This window comes from Anas acuta, chromosome 5 (assembly GCF_963932015.1).
Source record: "Anas acuta chromosome 5, bAnaAcu1.1, whole genome shotgun sequence".
Classification (NCBI taxonomy): Eukaryota; Metazoa; Chordata; class Aves; order Anseriformes; family Anatidae; genus Anas; species Anas acuta.
The window spans coordinates 51,799,177-51,821,122 of record NC_088983.1 but is presented as its reverse complement, the minus strand read 5'-3'; the positions used below and the strand labels follow the sequence as shown (position 1 = coordinate 51,821,122).

Here is a 21,946-nt window from a genome sequence, read left to right as displayed (position 1 = left end):
CAGATGTACACGCTTTGCCCCGGAGTGCTAATTATCCTGACAGGAGACTGACAGTGGGTTGGCTGTCTTTTTGGGGGTGGAGAGGATGGGGGCAGGTTAGTGGGGAGAAGTTAAGAGCAAGAGGCAGACATGCAAGAAGGGGTAAAAGATCAAACACTACCAAGTTACTTTGTTCTTTTAAATTAACGTCTGCCAGGATTAGCTAATATGTTGCTGCTCAGTGTCCTGCAGTCACAACAAGAACAAATAACTACACCCAGCCAAAGGAAATGGCTTTTCTCTTTATGTCTGTGCTTCTCTTATAAGCCTGGACTTTCAAGTTAGTTTCATCTCACTCACAGGCACAGCAAATAACCTTACTTCTTGAACATCTCTGACTGACTTTATTGAAAGTATAGAAACAAGCCTCAAGTAAGAATTCTCCAGTTATCTCATGTTACAGCTTTTGACGTACCTTTTTCATGGCATGATTAAGAAATGCTCCCATATTTTCCTGTGTAATAGTTTGATTGTTGATACGAGAATGCAAGATCTAGACAAAGAGATTTTTTTAAATTATTTTTTAAAAGACTTGAATGAACGATGTAGCTATATATTGTAAAATTTCTAAGGATTTGAACTTTAGTTAAAAATTTAGACATTTTATCATCTTTTTTAACTAAATTAATCATTACATGTTCACATTATTTATATCATTTAAACAGTCAATCTACAGAAAGCAATACGAAGGACTAATCTCAGCCTAAAGTTACCAACTTGGTAGAATACAGCCATTATTGGAAATCTCAAGAAGATGAATCATTTCAAGTGACCGTTAGAAATTTTAAAATAAAATAATAATTTTAAGTAGTAAATTATTTTTCTTATTCTATGTGCAGTATTTAAGCATTTAAGAGAGGTCAGACAATAGTCTTATGCTGAGTGACAAACCCTCCCTTTCTCCAGCAGTATTAGGAAGCACTTGCTTTCCTTTTTTGAATATGTGGTATCAAGTCATCTTTTAAATATCAGAACCTTTGATGTCCTGAATAAGAATTTTAAGGCAAAAAAAAAAAAAGGAATCTAAAACAGAAGAGAACCAACAAGAATGCATCTCTTACTTGTCTTGCGTGATCATCTGGCATCTTAAATTTCAAATCTAGATTACTGTCTAGTTCTTTGACCAGTAGGAACAGAGATTCATTGTTACGAGCATCAGTAATGAGAGAACAGTCTGGTGCCTGGGCTTCTCCATGCCCAACAGATTCTCTTGCGGTATTTAGGATTGACTGGACTCTAGGAATAAAGAGATCCAAGACAAATCAATAGCACATGCTGCATGTCACTGATACACAAATGTAAGAATCAGCTATGTAACAACTGACAAGTCTCACACTGTGGACTGGAAACGAGCTAGAAATGATAAAGAGTTCAAGGACCATCCTCCCTTCACAAGCATTAATGGGTAAGGTTTTTATTTCCAACTTTAAGCTTATAATACCTGTAAACAACAAACAATTTGGTAGAGATTAAGAAACAGAAGATCCTAATATTATGCTACCAAGGGCTGTATGAAGTTTAGGATTAAATAGATAAGTGAAAAATAAAATGCAAAGTTATTTTAAACTAAAGTTTTAATTTGAAAACATCATCAAGAAGTAGCCAGCTTATTTCAAAAGAACATTCTATTTAAGGCAACACCATTTTTTCAAAGGAAGCTTCAGAACATTTGTGGATGGGAATCTCTGCTTTAACAAATGCTCAATACTAGAATCATACTGACTAGGAGAAAAAAAGCATCTCGAGTATCCCCATTGTAATTTTAAGTGAATAGAATATTATAAAATTACCTTGACCCACACAAGATAGTTACTGCAGTGTAGACACATTTGTTTTACCCTATTTAATAATAAATACTGCTGGCTATTCCACAACTAAGCTGGTTTTCTACCTCTGTCCCAAAGGAATAATCCAAGGCTTTCTGGTCTACAGTTTGCCATTAACATAACTAAAGCTAAGAGGATGTCTGCAACCTACAACAGTTAATTATGCTTATTAGACAGAGAGAACAGACCTTATCTCTCTTTCTCTTAAAACATGCTCTAGAATATGTTCATACGTGCACTTAAACCTTCATTCTTCTAGTAATACTGTAGATATTTCATGCATTCATCTTGCACCAAATAAAGTCAAGAATGGAATTTGGTCTGTTACAGTTACAGAAAAAAAAAACACAAAAACAAACAGTAAAGGAAAATCATTCATTCCCTGGGACAGCCAAAGGAAGAGACATGAATACATCTGTATCATTGGTTACTAATTGTATCCATCCTCTCCAGAGAGCAAAAGGCCATTAAAACTTTCTATCAAAATTTATAAACATGAGTTTTTAAAATCAACACTTGCCTGAATCCCCTGTTTTCTGGGGGAAGGAAATAAGATGGCAGCTCTTCTGGATCAGGAATTTTGGGGAAAGATTTCATGCACTCTGATCGCTGAGGCCAAAGAATATGCTGTTTGTCCTAAGGGGCAAAGGCATTGTTTTGATTATTTGATCAACATTTTTAACATTCCAGTTAACAATCTAATAAGAAATAAGGAATAATCTGGAGGAAGAAAAGAGTACAGATCTTCAGAACTATATATATATTTTTTAATCTTTTCTGGAACAGCATCTCAGTTTCTATTTTTACTCAGCTGTATTGCTTTACTTGCACTAGATTTTTGCAAAGGCAGTGAATAACAACCACCCCCTCTGTACTGTAGTAGAGTTATAAATTACTGGGAACTGGTATGCAGAAACCATAGAGATAAGCATAACAAAATAAAGAAATGCTACACATTTTCACACAAACAAGGACAAGATGACATGCACACTTTCAAAACTCCTCTTTGAAGCAGCAAAACTTATCCCGTTCACTTACTCTACTGGATTCTACACTCCACACTGAAACAATGGAACGAGCAACAGGGGAAGACCGCAAGGACTGGCTGTGATCACTCTGGTTTGTATCAAGATCGAAATTCAGAGACGTCATACTAGAAGTTGAAGAGTCCTCACCAAACTAGAAACAGAAAAAAAATCAGTATTTCATAAGGAAAAGAGATGTTATATTACTGGCTGGATTTCTATGCATTTTTTCCCCACTGCTTTATGTAATTACTCTTACTGATAATCTGAAATTGAGTAGCAGGAAAAAAATGGAAATTCAAATTTCTCGATCCACTCACACCATGGAAAAAAGCAATATACATGCTATAAGTAAGTCAGTAATGAAAATACAACTACAAATCACCAAATAATGCTAAGAGGTATCAAGCCAACATTTCTAATAGACCACAAGCTATATGTACATATATAGACCAGACCACATATCTCTAGTTCAGGTCAGAGCTACCAAGATTCATGGCTTGCAAAACTGCCTTAATAACCTGAATAGGAAGAACATCCAAGAAGAAAACATAGCATAATTAAAAATAATTATTCCTGTTTTCTTAAACCAGTTTAGAAGAAGCTCCAGAACACATTCCACATTACAGAATACATTAAAGGATAAAGTTTATCTGTAGTTCTAACACATCAGCAGGGCTGCTCGGCTAGCTTTTGTTCTGGGTTTTCAGTGTTAGCACACACTCTGCTTCCAGCACTTCTCATTATTCCTCTATCAAATTTCCTTGGTGCACTGTCTAGTTCAAGATACACAATTAGCAAATGCTCATGAAAGCAGGCCAACACATTATTTTAGTGCTGCAAAAAGCACTCACTAGATTCACCACAAATGAGCTCTACTCTTCTATCTGTTAATTCTGTACTGCAGTTTTGTGCTCCTTTTGGCAGGAAAAAAAAATAAATTCAAAGGAACATGCAACAGTTACATAGTTGGAGTCGTATTGATAGCATAATAAACAAAAGAAATTTCAATTCACTGAGGCTGTAGAGACAAATGATTAATACAATATAAACACATTTTTGAACTATTCTGATGGAAAGTACATTCCAATACAGAGTAATTCTCGTTCCACATACCACTTGTACACTTGAAAACTTAGAAATTTTTGCCTCTTCATTAACTAATACTTTTCCTGTCCTCTTTGATGGGATAATGAATTGGAAAATTCAACTTGTTATCCTCTTACTAGCATCCCTGAAATGTAGTAAAATTTAAGTGACAGAAAACTGTAATTCCTCAAGTTAGGAATTTTTGTATTTCCTAGAAATAAATGGCTGTCTGTTCTATGCAGGCTGAAAAAGCAAAGAAAACTACAGAAATGGCTAGTACCTCACACAACACTAAGACTTGGGAAAAAATAACGCGTTTAAATTTAAATAACTCTAATAGTTCTCTTCTCTAAGTAAACCAAAGCCTTATTTAATAAAACTCTACATTTCTATAATCCACCATTGATCTCAGCTTGTATTACTAGCAAAAAAGAAACCAACATTTAATACTTTAAACTCTTAAAGGGGACTAAGCTATTTCTCATTATGACACCCCAAAGGTACCTCCCTTTGTTAAACCTCTCAAAAGAAAAAACAGAACAAAATAACAACTACAGTTTAGAACAGTGGTTATCAATTCATGCACAAACCTGAACATATTCCACATTTTCAAAAATGTCTCCACGGTGATAGCGAACAGGCTGGTCCCACTGGCAGTGCAAGCTATGCTGCTGGTTGCCCAGTCTACAAATCTGATGGTTCCCTGCGGAGCACAAAACATGTTGCTCTACAATTTAAATGATGTTTTCAAGAAGAGGAGAAGAGTATACAGTCAAAAAGAACAAAACAGAAAAACCCACCTTCAACCTCTACCATTTAAAAACCTTTTAAAACCAGCTCAAAAATTTCATCTTTTAAAGGACTCAAAAAACACCTGCTCAAGAATAGGTCATAATCACTGGTTTAACAGGTGAAACAGAACAGCCACTAAAGGCCATCAAAATATACAAATAAATTATGCCCTGACATTAATCTGAATGCATGCAATTCTTCATTGTTATAATAGAGATTAACTCTAAAAAGCTGTACCTAATTGAGCTTCTTTAGCCATCTGTGTCTCATGAATGATGTTCCTCAGGATTTGCTCCTCCTGGATGAGCTTGTACTTGTCTAAAACATCTTGTTGCCTAAGGTAATGGTCATGCTGCTTCTGGTATTCCTTCAATTCATTCAAGGTTCGCTGAAGTGATCTTGAAAATTTAACAGTAGAAAAAATTTACTTTTAACGCTTTTCAAAATATATTTTTTCCTATAATGTTGTATATTTTCAGTTTTGTTCTGGATTGCTTAAAGTATTCTATTTGCTGAAGTCATTCATAAGACAAAGAAATGTACAAATGAAGAACATTGTTATTCTATTTGAAATGTAAAGAAATGCTGCAGCAGAGCAATAAATTGAGATTGCACGAACTTCCACTATGGTGCTTCTTTTGTTACCTATGTTGAGCTTCCAGTTTTTGCTCAAGTTTTTGCTGACATAGGACAGCATGCTTCCTTTTCACAGCTTGCTCAAAACCTGGCTTGGCCTGTAGAGCATGATCATAACACAGGACCGAGTGGTTGTACTCCCCAAGCATCTAAAGAACGGTGAAGAGAAAAAGAATTAGCCATTGTTCTGTAATATTTTATCTTTATAAAAATTATTTTTAAAGAAGTCGTTGACTCAGATTTTAACCTGTGCTAACAAGCACCCTGTCTTTTCAGAAACCCAAGCCACTGCATTTGTTAAAGGGAGGCTGTAGGATGAAAATATTTTGATGGAACCTTAAACATTAAGTCTGTAATGCATGTGGAACACAAGATACACTGTAGAAGACTAAAGTCAAGCCAGAAAGATTAAGTATTATTTGATTTTCTATGACTCTTGAAAAATAAAGATAATATTTACTGCGTATATATTTCCCAAAGTGTAGTAGCTGGTAAAGAAGTCACTGTAATCCAGAGCTGCGTGGACCACAATAGCTGCATCTGCAGAGAAGTGAGCTCGGTGTAGAATATTTGCCAAATTTACCAGTGCAATATCTTTATTTTGCCTAGAAACAAACAAACAAATAACAAAACCAAAAAAAAAGGAAAGAAGAAAAAGAAGGAAAGATTAAAAGAAGGTTAGGCTGTATAAGAATCATGCAGAAGAACACACTCATTCTTCAGTCACATATTAAATATGCGATTTGAAAGAAGAATCAGGTGTCTAAATTACATATATGCCTCATTTAGCATATAAAAAATAAGAACGAGTTAAATTCTTGTTACTTTTTTTTTATTTCATAGGAAACAGTCCTAAAAATTAAAACTTGTTTAGTAATTAGGGTAACTAGAAAAACAATCTGAAAAGAAATCTGTCAGCAATTCTCACCTTGAAGAAAAATGAAGGGCACGCATGGCACATTCAACTACTTGGTATGGTTCGTTTTTTATTCGCCAGTAAAAAGAAGCCATATTATAAAGTACCCAGGAAGAAGAGTTCTGCAGTAAAGAGAAATGCATGGACTATACAATCAACTAAGACATGAACTAAAAGTTTATTCAGGGTTTTAATTACTATGGGATAGAAAACTGAGCACTGATAACTCTAAGTTATCCTTTTCCTCTGGAAAGCAGTCATTTGGCAATAGTTGTGAATTTTCAGGAGGAATGAATCAGCATGTACGTGTATGAAAGAAACAGAACTTCTGCCTTTCATACAGGTAAAAATTCTAAGTGGGATGAAATATGAATGGACAGACAGCTTGAGTTGAAAGAGTTTCTGTATTTTACAGGAAGACATTTAAAAATTTCAGGTATTTCAATACTACATTTAAGACATTGCAGTACTACCATTTTTCTTTAAGTACCCGCATTTTTGTTTAAGAACTCTTATTACTTTGACAGAGTAACATACTTGGCTTGATAGACCACAAAAATAGATGAGTCATTAAAGATGACAGTAAGTATCTACTTACTGGCTTTGCTGAAGCTTTCACCTGCTTCTGCTTACCTAGCAGAAAATGTTTTTACTCTGTCGTTTGTAACTGAAATGTAAAACTAAAATATATGTGCAAAACTAGTACTGGATCTGACTGCATATACTAGGCATATCTGATATTCTGAGACCTTTTTAGCACTCTTTTTGAGTGTACAGTAAGTTTACAGTTTCATACCTTCATTAGTCCATCATAAATACGATGTCCTATTTCTTCTATACTTCTTCCCAGCCTCCGCGACAAGTATGTGAAGATGGGATCTTCTTTAGGTAACAGGGGCGCAGAAAGATTGACTCTTTCTTGGACTCCCTAAAATAAAAGTTGAAGATAGGTATTTGCTGACACTTTAAAAACTAGAGAACGTGAGAGAACAAGAACATGACTTCCAGGAAAATTTAGTTTGATTATTTTGCATTCCTATCATCCTGTCATATCAAGATCTTCAAAACTTGACAGGATATTACATTTTTGACATATGAATAATACATATTATTATAGAGAGGGAAACACTTGAGCGGTCATTAGCATCATTTCTTCTAAAAGCACCCTCTGCTTGAGGAATGCTACAGGCTATGTACCAACTCCTGGTAACTGCGCACATTTGGTAACTACTGATTTCACTAATGACCACTGAGGCACTTAACTCTCACTTGTCACGTTACACGCTATGGAATTACTTGCTTTTCTCTCCTTTCTTCTTCTCTGAACAAAAAAGGTACTTGTTTCCAAATTACATACAAACCCAGGAATAGAACTAGAAAACTTCTGTTTCCGTTTTCTTCATAAGAAAATCCTTCCTTGTAGATGAAAAACTGGTTTCAAGACTTGTAATAAAATAAATATCAAGAAAGCTGGGTCTGCATTTGAAAATGTATTCATATAATATTGTTAACAGCAGCAATTTCTGCACCACACTTCTGTAACCATTCTAAAGAGATGAACTTTACAAGCAGGTCCTTCAAGCAGGGTAAAATTGTGGTTCGAAGTCTGAGACAGTCTCAAAAAAATTACATTATCTTTCAACCTTGACTGAGAACTGCCAGTAGGAGTTTTCTGTTCCTCTTCCTGATAGGGAAAAAAATAAAATAGCATACTTCCATTTGCTTACTTACCCGTAAGTGCTGAAAAGCATGAATGCTGTATGGAAGATCTAGAACTTTTGTACAGTCTGGCTGCTGCAGGTCTGGAGGCACTGGAGACTTTGTGTCTATATAGTCTTCAGGGCTGAGAACAGAACACAACATAGTGGACTCCAGATTAATATACTATTATAGTCCAGAAAATACAATATTGTAGTTGACAGACGCAATATTCTGATTTGACTGTTACAAAGCCTCTGTGTTTGAGTACATAACACCATTTCTGATGTCTCCGCAGATTTCAGTTGTCTAAAGATGTCACCCACTATAAAGTACATGAATTGCTATCTGCTTTTAAAAAGATATCAACATTTGGATAGCCTCCAAAATGCATCACCATCAATCTACTGTATCACTAGGATGATTAATGATTTATATGCTCATCAAATAACAGTACATGCAGACTAGAAGGCTCAGCTGGACCGCCCCCCCCGAAACAAAACAAAACAAAAAATCCCCAAGAAGTATATCTAGCTCAAAAAAACCCAAAGCACTCAAGGAAATTTGATCCCCTTCTGCATGAAAGGCTTCAGTTTAATTCACGTGCGCTCCTATCACTACAGAGTTACACTGGCAGTACTAACAGGGAGTCTGGTGGAAGAAATGAGAAGTCTTAGGGTAGTCTCAAGAAGTAACATGGCTGAGTTTTGAGAGGAGACCGTAGTTCTGGATGGTACCCCTTTGTAATCAGGGACAGGTGTTTTTTCAATGTTAGTTGATGTTAACATAAAATAAAACGACTCATCTAAAATAACAGCCACATGACAGTGTTTTTCTTTTTAATTGCAGTAAGAGATTTTTTTTCCATTCAGGTAAAGATCTTAAAATATAAAGCATCTTATTACCGGATATCTTTGCTCTCTAAGGTGATGTACGTGCCGTCATATAGATCTAGGTCCCCCAAGGGCACCTTTGCTTTAATGCAGTCTGGGTCCTCTTTATTGTGCCGTTGTTCCAGCCCTGTGTCTCTGTCCTCATTTTCCTCTATATGAATCTTTTGAGCAACTAATCGTTTCTGTAGGAAGAGAAAAAAAAAAGGAAACAGAAAAACGTATACTGATGAAAGCAAAGTAAGTAGCAGTTGAACAATCCAGTTATTTCCTTAAAACAAAGTCAATTTGAAGAAAATGTGATTTTTTCTCTTAACGTTCTGGGAGTCTTTCCTGGTATTTTATAATATCTGTAGGACATTTTTTGTTTTAGATGGAAGACGAATACTTTCAGCAAAGATAATACAACATGAACAGGCCTTTATTTCTCTTGCTGTAGCTAAAAAGAAGGCTTATAAACTTCCAATTTCATTGGTGGCCATTCAGACAAAGGAGAAATAGTAGTTAACAATAAAACAACTTTTCATATTTAAACCCTTTTTCTCCACTTTAGGACATCACAAAATTAGTATCAGAGGCTGCAAACAAAATGAACTGTTAACCATTCAGCATGCAAACTCTAACTGAGGCAGCAGGCCAACAAGAATTGAGACGGAGAACAATTTTTGTTATGTAAGCTTATGACATGCCTTTGGGGTTACACTCCACCCCAGAAAGAACATTATTATGAGTAGTCAATGGACTAATCATCTATCCTAGGACATGATGCTATATTTAATTCTCACCTATATCTGCAAACTGAAAATGCATTAAATATCAGAAGGATTTGTATGTGTGAAAAGAGAAAATTTGCATTTTTAAAGCCACATGTATTTGATAACACACTATTATGCAACATTTGAGATATATGCAGTAATAGTATCTTGTGCGAGATCTTAAAATAATTTATTTCTGCTGAAAGTCATTGGTATGCCACAAATTGTATATTAGTCATTTACAAACCACAAACCATGTCCCAAAGAGCTTATAATTATTCTTTCACAGTAGCTAAAATGCCCACTACCACAAAAATAAGTACACCTCAATGAGAAAGATCAGCGAAATATAATCACATATGGGTGAGTCCTGCTTTTTTCTTCCAGTACTCCTCTCTTATTTGCCTGAAGTTATCTCTGGTGTTAACTTCTCAGTTAGCTAGTTACACTAATCTGACAAAATGAAATCTGGCACAAGAGAAAGAGGAGTGAATGTGTGGTCAAAAGAAAGGCTGAGAGCTATTTGTGTGCCCATCCTTATCATATTTAAACTTGCACTGGTATAGGTTGCCCAGAGGGGTCATGGAGTCTCCCTCCTTGAAGATCTACAAAAGCCACCTGGACATGGTCCTGGACAACTTGCTCAGGGTGGCCCAAAAATCCTGAATTCTGAATAATTCTTTATCCTTTTGGTTAAGCAGAACTATGACAGCAATAACGTTTGTTCCCTGTCTAGACCTATCACTAAAACTCCTATGAAATAAATGCTGTACCTCAGGCAATTTGTAAGTACTTAAAGTTTTGTTTTACCTCCAGTTCTTTGAGGTAGTTAACTGTTGTTTCTTGTCTCATTAGTATTACCAAATCATGCGGGTTCCTCAAGTTCATCGGTGAATCCACCTGCAAGACAATTCAACAGTCCAGGTAAGACATTTTCTAAATTAGAGTGATTTTATAAGATAGGAAGTTATGCTCATTCAACCACAGTCTGTCATTTCAGAGATTTTACGGCCACTCACCATTCATAATATTCCTGTATTTTTAATCTGTACGTCCAACAACATTGTAATTGGAGAATCTACCCCATGCTTTAATTTCAAACCTACTTTGGTTTATTCAGGTGCACAAATTCTAAGCGTAAGAGGCAAGCAAAATTACAAAACATTGCTAGGAGTACTTATTGCTGAAGTACTAAGGTACTAGATAAACTGGAAGTGCTATTGCAAAAATCTGTTCTCTCTTACAGCTTTAAAATGCCTCCATCCGGTTCCTCAAGAGGTATAAAGTACTTCACCTTCAAGTCAACTCTTCAACACAACCAATTCAACAAACAAGCCCAGTATTAAGCCTTTCAAAGATCTATTGCCTTCAGGATGAAGAAGTAAATGAACGAAATCAAGAGGTAAGCAGGCAAAGATTGAAAACTTTATTACAGAAGACCATGCCACAGCTTCCATAGCTATACACAAGAACTGGCAGCTCGATAAATTCCAACATTACAGGCACGTCACAGACAAGAGTGGTTATATGCTGACTTTTACTGGTTCCTAAATGGTTTCAGTAAGCTGCTATTTGTTGCTCTACCTGAACTAGTAAATTAAAATAAGCTCATTGAAGATCCAGTGAGAGTGAGAACAGAAGGGAGGAAACGTCCAGGAGGATGTGATGACAGGACGAGGAAGGAGGGTGGGAAGAACAGCATGATCTCCTCTTTCTATCATTATTTTTTAATGTCGAAGAGTTCACCCATTTCATGGAATTGTACCTCAGGATGTTGTGGTAGATAATCTACAGCAAGATAACCCTGGATCTGCTCAGTTTACATTCAAACTTACAGAAAATGGAACCAACTGCTGCACGAAGACATAAATACTACTTGTGAGTTAGCACTGACACCTCCCCTACAAGGGCTGCCCACCGCTTTCTGCCTTAATCTGTTTCTATTTTTTAAATTTACTGAAGCAATGGGAGCATTCTGTGCCAGGTGTGATTGCTTTGCTGCCTTTATTTCATCTACACAAACGTGGTGACATTATAATTTAATGGAAAAGCCTACCACATATAGCAGCAGAGCCTCTAAGCTCCTGCTTTTATTTTTCTTCCAACTTTCCAAACAACTTGGGCATATTCCTGGACCTCTCTCTTATTGCAGGGAGTTGCAGCTCCAGTAGGACAACAGTAAATTGCTGCTCATTTTTAATGTTAACTCTCAGCAGATCAAGCCTCGAGCCAGGTTATTCTGGCTCTAAGTCAAAGAAGAAGCTCAACTCTACATTTTCTGGACTACTGACATTTAGGCCCATCTTCCTTGAAAATCTCCCTACTAAGCAAGGACTCAATCTCCTAGGCAAAACCAAGTATTTGTCTGTTCCTGTGTTCCCTCCACCTCAAAACCAACCAAAGAAAAAACAAACAAACAACCTACAAGGTTGTTCTTTGCTAAATTTGGCTAAATTTTCCTTTTCAAATCACAGGCTGAACTGCTTCTCTCAGCATGAAGACTTTTTGGGTGGTGGCTATCTGCACACTCATCTTCTTCCCTGGTGAATTAATTATTATATCACCAAACCAAGAGAAAGTAATAATTAACTGATAGCAGTTACCCTATGAATTTGGAGATTATAGATTTAATTGTTGCCAGCAAAGGGCAATAGAGGATCCACAATGATCCCCAGAAGCACAGAAAAACAGTAGCAAAAAAAACCCACAACTAACAATGTTGTTAATTGAAGTATTAAAGTCCACAGCATTTTACTTACAGTTCTATGCCCTATTTCCTCCGATGGGCCCCACCTCACTTTGACCACGCTGCTCATAAAACAGGGTTATGTAGTGAATGCAGAACTTGTTCATACCTCATTTGCTGGAGAAATTATCATGGTATGTGCAAGTGAATGAGGTATGAACTTGCAAAGAAAACAAAGGTAAATTTTACTATTTAAAGCCCTTAATCACGCACTCCAAAACAGCACCGTTCCTCTGACTCCTAAAGGCTGTTTGCACAATATCACACTGTCACTGAGAGCAAAGTCAACTATGAGCTCCACTTTCAGCGACTAACTGCATCTGGGGAGTGATTTTTTTTGCAGAATATTATGCAGGCATCACTGTTAAGACAGGCTGAGGGAGTTGGGGTTGTTCAGCCTGGAGAAGGGAAGGCTCCGAGGAGACCTCATTGCAGCCCTCCAGTACCTAAAGGGGAGCTTACAAGAAAGCAGATGAACTCTTCGTCAGGGAGTGTAGTTATAGGACAAGGAGTAATGGCTTTAAACTAAAAAAATATTAAGATTTAGATAAGATATAAGGAAAAAATTCTTTACTCAGAGGGTGGTGAGGCCCTGGCACAGGCTGCCCAGAGAAGGTGTGGGTGCCCCATCCCAGGAAGTGCTCAAGGCCAGGCTGGATGGGGCTTTGAGCAACCCGGCGTGGTGGGAGGTGTCCCTGCCCTTGGCAGGTGGGGTTGTAATGAGGTGAACTTTTCTAAAAACCTTATTCTGGAAGTTTAAAAAAAAGCTTATTCTGAAAGTTGAATGATTTCAGATGAGCATTCATTCAGAAACAGAGTCATACTCAGAGACAGCTTCTGTTTAACTGAGTGGCTCCAAATTCCTATCAACTATCACCTGGCAGCAGAAATAAAAGTGACAAAAGCAGCCAAACAGCAACACCCTTGAATTCACTCATAAAGCTACGTCAATCTACCAGGAAATTATATCATATCTAGCAGCTTCAGCAGCATGCATGATCTTAGTTAGTCTTCGGGTTTTCAACTCCAGATCTGGCCTCAGTCTGTCACAAAATGAAGACTTTCTAATGATAGCAAAACCTTTCAACTTAGTAGAAAGTTATTATTATTTAATAATCTTAGCAGCTATTGTCTCCAAGACCAATGCAAAGCCTGAACAAAAAGCTCTAAAATAAAAAACTGAGTACTGTCAATCCAACGTTGCATTTAGATTTCATCATTTCTGACAACAAAACCTCAAGACTTTCCTTGTAAGAAATAATCAAAGACTTCACTATTAGGTCCTAGATACAGAAATCCACTTAGATCCAGTAACTTCTGAACAACAATTTGAATAGGAAAGAAATAAGTAGCAACACTGGTCAAAAATACAAGGCTTGGAAAGGAAACTTGATCCAACGCAACCGAAGTATTCAAGGCATTTTTGGTAGTTCGTAAAAGTGAGCTGAATGCAATGTATTGCTTCTTGTTCTCTTCAGCTTGCACAGCTACAGTACAAAGGCACTGGATGATTTTAACTAAGGAAATAAAAAGCATCCAGACCTACAGAGTAATGCCATATGACACAAATGAAAACAGATTCTTAATTGAAATCTACGGGAGATCTTATGATATCATGCCTACAAATGAGACAAATAACATCAACCTGGCCCTCAGCAGGCATCAGCCTGAGCTGCTTGGGGTGATCCAAAATATCACCCTGCTGCCAAGTGGGGGCATCTTCCCTTTTCTTACTACCTGTAATCTTACAGCTCCGCTGAGAAACAGCTCATTTAATCCAGCTGAGAAATATCTCAAGAAGATTGGACCATTAGCACTGAGCCAGATCAGCACACCAGCCCGAACCTGCCTCAGGCGAGCAGCTCTTACCTCAGGGCTAACCCCTGGCAGCCACAGGCCTCTGCTACTGCCACCCGACAGGCAACCTTCTCCTCTCAGATTCAGCCAGGAATACCATCAGGACTTGGGGTTTGTTACCCACCTTCCTTCACCATCCTCTTCACGGATTGAACACATTTTATTTTTACAGTGCTGGGAAAAACCAGCGCTGACCTACTCTGCTGTCAGATCAGCCGTGCCGCCTCAGATGCCGAGGGCGCCAATTCTACCTCACGATGAATTTACCACAGCGAGCAGGTAGCACACAAAGCTTTAACACCAGCATAATCCACAGGGCAGAGGTAACGGTACCAGCAGTGGTAAAGGTAGGTGGGTAACAGCACCTGCTGAAAACGAGCACGCAGCTCAGACTCCTGCAGGGCCTGTGACCCGCGTTCCCCACCTTCACTGTGCCAGGCTTGCCCATCACCTCTTCACTTTTCTTTTTCACACCCCCAAAATTGGACAACAGCACAATGAACACAAACATAAGACAGGATAGAGCTTTTCTGTGGGCTGAAAAAAAGAAAAAAAAAGTAAAAATTGAAGGGATGGCAACACAAACAGGAGATTCAGAAAAGCCCTCATGGTTTCACTCGTCTGTCAAAGAATTCTTTAGTCTGAAAAGCTATAGTCCAAATAATATGTATTTAGTGGGCACCTGGAGGACTGCTCTGGATTACATCTCTTTCTGCCCACTAGAAAGACACTCTAAAAGACTTCAGGTAGATACTGGTTTCATTCAGGCTCATGTCCTATTTGTGCTCTTACCAACACTTGATTCCTCTACTTAGTAGTCTCCTAGCAGGCTGATCCCACTGTGGAAATGCCTCCAATTTCAAGAAAATATCTAAAACAAAAAAATAAGAGGGAGACTGGCTCCACCAGGAAGCTTTGCATAAAACACCACCTTATTTTTCTTTTCATCACATCTCGTCTTTGCACAGTTGAACTAAATCTTTGTGGCATCCACTAGAGAAAATATTTCTTTAGACAGAAAACAGCAATGGTGCTGGAACAGTTGGAAGGAAGAGCATGTTACATCCATATAGGTGTAGATTCTACAGTTGTGTACGATCTCACAGTGCACAGGGCATGTATCCACTAACTTACAGGCATAGCTTCCCTCTTGACAGTCCTGGTGTTTGCAAATAACTGCACCGAAAGCCTCCTGTTGCAAAATGAAGGGCATAGGTGACCCCTGTCTGACTGAGCTTCTCCAGACTCGCTGATGGCACAGCCCTGGAATGGCTGGAATGAAGATGAGTTTGTATCTCTTCAAAGCACTGGTAAAGATGTGTGTGGCAGAGTTTGCATTTAATGCCAAATTTAATGAAATTAACTAGTCAGGAAAGCAAAACAAAAAGCTTTACTCTGGAAACTAGTCTAGAACTGCCTTCAACCATTAAGCTTTATTAGAGAGCAGGTATTCTCTCAGCAGTCGTCATGTATTTCAATACTGCAGCAGGTGCCATCCAGTACCCGTGTTCTCTGCTCCTTCTTTTTATCTTAGGATTGAACCTTTTACCGTGCAAGGCTTGGTTTCACTTAGCGTGTCACACTTTCATCAAACAGAAAGTTGCAGATACATCCACCCACAGCCAAGAGTTAAAAATCATAACATCTGATGCTTGCTGCCTTGTTTTAGACCAGAGCTGAGGTTGTTACCATAAATTCAGACGGCACTGGAAACGGTGGCTTCACTTTTATGAAATATGGGACAACGGCCTGCCAACACTACAGATCCTTCACCCCTTCGAAGTCTACATCTGATGTGCCTTACCATCTCAACAGGGCACTCAAAAGAGGAAAAAAAAATAATTAAAAAAAATGGATATTTAGATTTAGCTAATCTTTTACAAAATGTAAGGAACCCCCCAGAAAGCTCTTTCAGGTGGAAACAAAACAGAAGTCAACCTGCAGAACACATGCAAGAGCCTCACGGTTAGAAGGGACTCTCTCACCAGAACAGATGCTTGATCCAATTATTTACTTTTAACTCAAAGTGCTTGGCTGATGGCAAAGCACCACGTTCATTTACTCCTTCTCTGAAGTGCTGAAACTGTGCCATTCAAGATGAACTGCTTGAAATGCAAGAAACTGACTTTGATTCAAGCATAGTAAACAGGAAAAAAATAATGCTGAAAAGCCTGCCTTGAAACTCTAATGGCTCCTACTGCTAGACTGCAGAAAGTCTGCCAGGAAACCACTTTTAAATTTTGTTCTCTGTTCAACTTTGCCCAGAGGTGAAAGTTTCTTTCTAAAGCACAGTTCGAGTTTACTCACCGTCACGAAGTACAGCAAGAACCTGATTCAGCAAGACGCTGAATTTGTGTAACAAAAGAATACACAGGAGCTGAATCAAACCCTGAAGTTTTAGAGAGTCTCCTGCGTTACCTGCAGGTATCAAAGCCTCGGAGTACTTAGACCTTTGCCAAATCTTCCAGTTTATTTTTTCCTCACAGTTCAGTTACATACACCAGGAATTATTATTATTATCTGAAAAAGAGGGCAAATGAATACCTCAAATCAACTATTTTTAGGTAACACTTTTCCTTTTTTTTAAAAGTAAGGTGGATCTCTCACTCCTAGTTGAGGTAGAGGACTGCCAGTATCAGAACAGCTAAAAGCTATGACATGCAGAAGGCAGATTATGACAGGAAGATGCTGGAAAAGACACTACATTAATGTATGGTAGGCAACAAAATGGGCTCCTCGTACTTGTTTTATAGACTGTAAATATTGTATTTTTGCCACTTTGCTTAGAAATTAAGGTGATTCCCAATAGACTAGAACCCTTTGCAGTCTCAAGTAGGAGAGAAGGATCTAAAAACTGCTGCCTGCCCTTCGGTATATTCTTGCTATCTCAAGATACTCTACGCTAATGTGATACTAACATGGCATTTCTGGAAAAAAAAAAAAAAGCTGCAGAAATTTCTGTATAGGCTTCAGTGTAAGAAAGAAAAGCTACTAAAGTGGAAAATAAACTCTCGGGCTTATCCAAATGATGAGCAGAGTGTCAGCAGATACTTGTTCCAGTGGATGTCACAAAGGCTCACCTAGAAAAATGATGCTGAATTGAGTTTCTGTAATAAATATTCAGCTACTTGAAAGCTTACAGCTGCAGGGTCTGCTAAAAAGCAGCATTAACCATTTTGGTATTGTTAAAAAGAGCTGAGCTGCAGGGAAAAGAAATTTTAAACGCCTGTAGCACTTCAAACACAAAACCCGACCAAGTTTCTGTATTATCCAGTAGGTCTGCTCAACTGAGATCACTTCAACAGAGCACAGTGGCTACGAGCATCGTAGAAAACAGATCTAAACACGAAGGAAAACAGCACTTGGTTCCTAACACCAATTGTCTGCAGTGTATTGGCGGTGATGTTTACTGGTACAAAACAAATTTCCAATGTGTATATTCTAGCTGAGGTTTATTTTCAACAGTAGCCAAATAGATATCAGCTGTGTGCTCAGCCAAATCAAAACAAGAGATGGAGATCACCCATACAAATCTGCAATAAACAAGAATTTGTTTTCAGAAAGGCAGACTGCTTCCTGCTGCCTGCTCGCTGCCAAATCCTAAAAACACTGTGTTCTGTTAGTCAAACTACAGGAAGAGATAAACACTCTTACAAGATACCTAAACATGTTAATATTGAGTAGTAATTTCATCAGCCAACAGCGCCAACCCACACACAACCCATTAGGCATTGCTGGTTAATGAACAACTTTATCCTATGCTATATTTTTAGGGCAGGCACTTCATAGCATGGGTTTCATTTCTCAACTGGCTTGTTAAAAACAGGTAGGGATTCGGCTTTACATACATTCAAAAAAAAAATAAATCAGCTAGATGGAAAGCCAGTGGATTGTACAGTCTTGCTGACATTGCTCTTCTGGCTTTCCCTGGGCCTTCCTGCACACTCGTGCTTTTTGCTGTGAAGCTCCTGCAATGGGGGAAAGCTTGTCAGGCATCGGGCACAGCCTCCACCACACAACCATCGGGTTCCAACAGTCGATGGGCATCATCTTGTCAGCCCGCCTCACACTTAACGCTGACACGAAACAGGGTAAGAGGCTGGGATGCCAAATTTGAGGATACGGAGGCGTGAGGTCTAACATGCTTCAGGTCATCATCCTGCAGTTGGATGACAAGTCCCAAACTTGGGTGGATTCACACCGATCTCCAGCCGAGGTCTCTCTGTACACGCTCATCCAGAGGCACGCGTGCTGGAGACTGCGTCAGGGAAGGCGCTCTGCATTACACACACGCCAGCAATAAAGAGCAATTTGTTTTGTTTAGCACACAACAGACTTGGCAGAATAAGAAATGCAGTCAAGAACAAGGTCAGATGGCCAAGAAAACCAACCTTAGAGAAACAGCGAAGCAAACACCCACCTGCCATTTTCAAGATGAGACTGAGCGACTGCTGAATGTAGCACAGAAGATGCTCTGCAAGCAGAAAATTGGTTTCTGTTTGCCTGCACTAGATTTTCAGTTTTCCTTGGCTTCGGGTGGCTGCTTTTTCTCTAGTTTTAGTGTATGCACAGACCTTTGTTTTCATCTCAACCTGCTGGCGTACCCATGCAGTCAGACTGACAGCAGCAGTGCACTCACTAACCTGAAAGCCGGCCGTGAATCACCGTGCCTTGCTGCAACTCGGGACACACTCACATGCAAATCCGTCACCAAATGAAGACCTAATAGGTAACGCTCCTCTTCTTGTACTAAGCAGGAATCAAACACGACGGCTCTCCCCATGAGATTCAGATGTCGCTTACTGAGGGGCTGGTCTTCTCAGCACGGGACAGGCTGAGAGCCTTGCTCCTTCAAGCCGTTCTCCTGGTCATCTCCTCACAAACTTCAGCACATGAAAACAAAACAACTTTCGGCCAGCTCAGATTCCTTGCCTGAGGCTCTCTGCTCCTGGCAACGCTTCCTCATGCCTGCTTTGAGCCATCTGTCTGGGAGCTCTTTGCCACTTTTAGTTTAGTCACTCCGGACTGACTTCTCCAGTGTTTATAGCAGTCCACATAAAGGCACTTTTTGGAGTCCAGCACAACGTGCTCGGCTCTAATCGTCTCTACCAAGCCCAAACGTGACCTCTGCGAAGACCCTACCTCAGCTCTGCTATGTCAGGTCTCTGGTGCCTGACAGCAGCTAGTGTCCGCCAGGAAAGCTGAGAATGAGCATGGAAACCGTTGGCTGCACCATATTTAACCTGTCCTCGCTCTGCTAAGTTCCTCTGTCCTCTTGAAGTACACTGGTGCTTCTGTGGAGCAACCACTTTCCTTGCTATCGTAAAAGCACAGCCTAAAATCGGTTATATGTTAGTCTGAACTTTACACTGGGAGTTGTGAAACGAAAAGGTTTTCAAACACATGCACCACGCAGATGTAATTTCACTAGAGATACAATGACTCGGTCCCTGGCTTTGCAGGAACACACAGCTGAAGGAGGACTCAGGCCAAAAAAAGGAATAGGAATCGACTCAGAGAAAGATGTGACCTGCAAACAGCTGCTAGAGCAACAGATATGGCTTGAAGGCTTTTCTGGTGAGGGTGCACTGAGACAACAAAACGTTGCATGCAGTGCTGGGAATTAACCTGCCTCATCACTCAGAAATACTCGCCAGAAACTGGAGCAGCAGGGCCTTCCGAGCAGGCATTCCCATTTACTAGACGGGATCTTGGTGATACGCTGCAAGATGTTGGGTTGGCCTTGTTTTGCCTCCTGTCAGGCTGTTCTACCACCAGGAGCTCCGTATGAAGTCTCAGCCAGCAAGCTGTCTGATGCCACAGAGAAGTCAATCTCACTACAACGTGGTCTCATATCAGAGGCTTACACTCTTACTGCACTACGAGGGGGGCCATAATATAAAACCCATCCCTCAAACAGAGCCAGGCTGCTGGATTTTGTACAGAGGCCAGGAGCTGTAACTTCTGCTTCCAGCTCCTCATCCACAGCGCACTTGGGTAACAAGGAAAACAAAATTCACTGCAGCAAACTACAAGCTGCAGGGAAGTCACTTGTCACTGGTGCTTATCTGAACATCTACAGCTGGTGAATCATTTAACAGGGCGAGCGGCTGCCTTTTGCTATCACTTGAGCTTTTTGCCCGTATCTTCACCAATTACATGGGCTGCCTTCAGATACACCTAAGCAGTCCACGTGAAGATTAAGCCCTTCCTGCTCCAAAAAGGTGACGATTTTAAAATGCATTTCAGAGGTTGAGAAAGCTAATACTTACAAAATTAAATAATATAAAAGCTACCACGACTCTGAGTCACCGGACAGCACCAGCCACTTCCAGCTGGAGGCTGCTGTGCTGGAAGGGCTGCGATCAGCAGTGCAAAGTCCAGCAGTGGCTGGGCACGAGCAGCATTCGCAGGGATCAATAGTGGGGCCAACACTGTTTAGTGCTTTCATGAACACTGGGGAAAAAAAAGGACGTCGGCAAGCCTGGTGTCCTCTGCAAATGCGGGGCGGGGGTGGCAGGGCAGAGGGCAGGGCTGCTGTAAGAGGGACAGCTGCAGAAACCATCGGGCCATTCAGCAAGGACAAGCAGAAAGCCTTTGGAAGAGCCTCCTGCACCGGGAAACGCTGGGGCTGGCCGTACACAAAACAGCTTTGCAGAAAAGGACATCTGGGTTCTGGTAGGGGAAAAAAAAATCATGATGATTTGTTAGCAGCGTTCAGTTCTGCAGCAATGAAGGTCAACTGCCCGCTGGGCTGCGGTGGCAAGACTGGGACCAGCAGGGTGAGGAAAGCAAAAGCACTTGTGAGAATAAATCAGCTTCAACTTTTGGTCCCTGGCACGAGACAGACACCGATGCACCCGAGCAAGCCCAGCAAAGCCCGTTCAAAGCGGCCAGGGGCCTGGACACAGCACACAGAGGGGCTGACAGAACCGGACTGACTCAGCCTTGAGGAGGCCCAGGGGGGCATTACTGCTGTTTTCAGCTTCAAAATGGGAGAGCACAGAGAAGACAGAGCCAAGCTCCTCTCGAGGTGCCACAGTGAGAGGCATCAGACACCAGCTGCTACAAGCGAAATTCTAATTAGAAAAGAAATGATTTAATTTCATCAATGAAATCATTAGAAACGATTTCACTCTGAAAGCAGTTGTCCACAGGACCAGGTGTCCAACGGCCCAACAGAGCTGTTGGATCTCTAGATGCTAAATTCAGGTGGGCAGGGCCCTCAGCGACCTGCTTTGAGCTGCAGGGCAGGCAGTGTTACTCTGCAATCTTCTTCGGGTTACTGTGCTCAAACCAGCAGCAGCTGAAGCTTGTTCCAAACGCGAGCCTTCCCTTACACAGCTGCCTTCAGGAAGATAAGGTTCTCCAAAACTCAAACACGGGCTGCCCCGTAAACAGCAAGAATGGATCATTACTTTGAAGTTCTGAGGAAGAGTCTAGAGTCCCACAGAGAAACCTGACATGACAATATTTTTTGATAAAACAGCAATAGATGAATTAGAAGGACTAAAATTTTAAAGGTAAGGTGACAGGTAGCATACCACATACGTTGAGAAGCTGAAACCCCAGACACTGTAGAGAAACACAAAAAGCTGCACAGCCCAAAGGCTTGCAAAATGAACGTAAAGCCCCACTGAAAACACACACACACGCACAAAAAAGCCATTCAGTCAT

At 39.9% G+C, this 21,946-nt stretch overlaps 1 protein-coding gene and 1 long non-coding RNA gene across 2 annotated transcripts in view; one reads left to right on the top strand and one right to left on the bottom strand.

The window, feature by feature from the left end:
- The window catches only part of LOC137857771 (uncharacterized), a 374,251-nt gene that overhangs the window by 159,669 nt on the left and 192,636 nt on the right, over nucleotides 1-21,946 (top strand). The window lies entirely within an intron of this gene.
- Nucleotides 1-21,946, bottom strand: part of TTC17 (tetratricopeptide repeat domain 17) — a 54,718-nt gene that overhangs the window by 31,084 nt on the left and 1,688 nt on the right. The window contains 13 exon segments of the mRNA XM_068684698.1: nucleotides 455-532; nucleotides 1,101-1,275; nucleotides 2,386-2,501; nucleotides 2,904-3,044; nucleotides 4,570-4,682; nucleotides 5,009-5,169; nucleotides 5,417-5,556; nucleotides 5,868-6,012; nucleotides 6,336-6,445; nucleotides 7,120-7,251; nucleotides 8,055-8,166; nucleotides 8,927-9,096; nucleotides 10,477-10,566. Of these exon segments, the coding sequence (XP_068540799.1) occupies nucleotides 455-532; nucleotides 1,101-1,275; nucleotides 2,386-2,501; nucleotides 2,904-3,044; nucleotides 4,570-4,682; nucleotides 5,009-5,169; nucleotides 5,417-5,556; nucleotides 5,868-6,012; nucleotides 6,336-6,445; nucleotides 7,120-7,251; nucleotides 8,055-8,166; nucleotides 8,927-9,096; nucleotides 10,477-10,566 (1,683 nt within the window).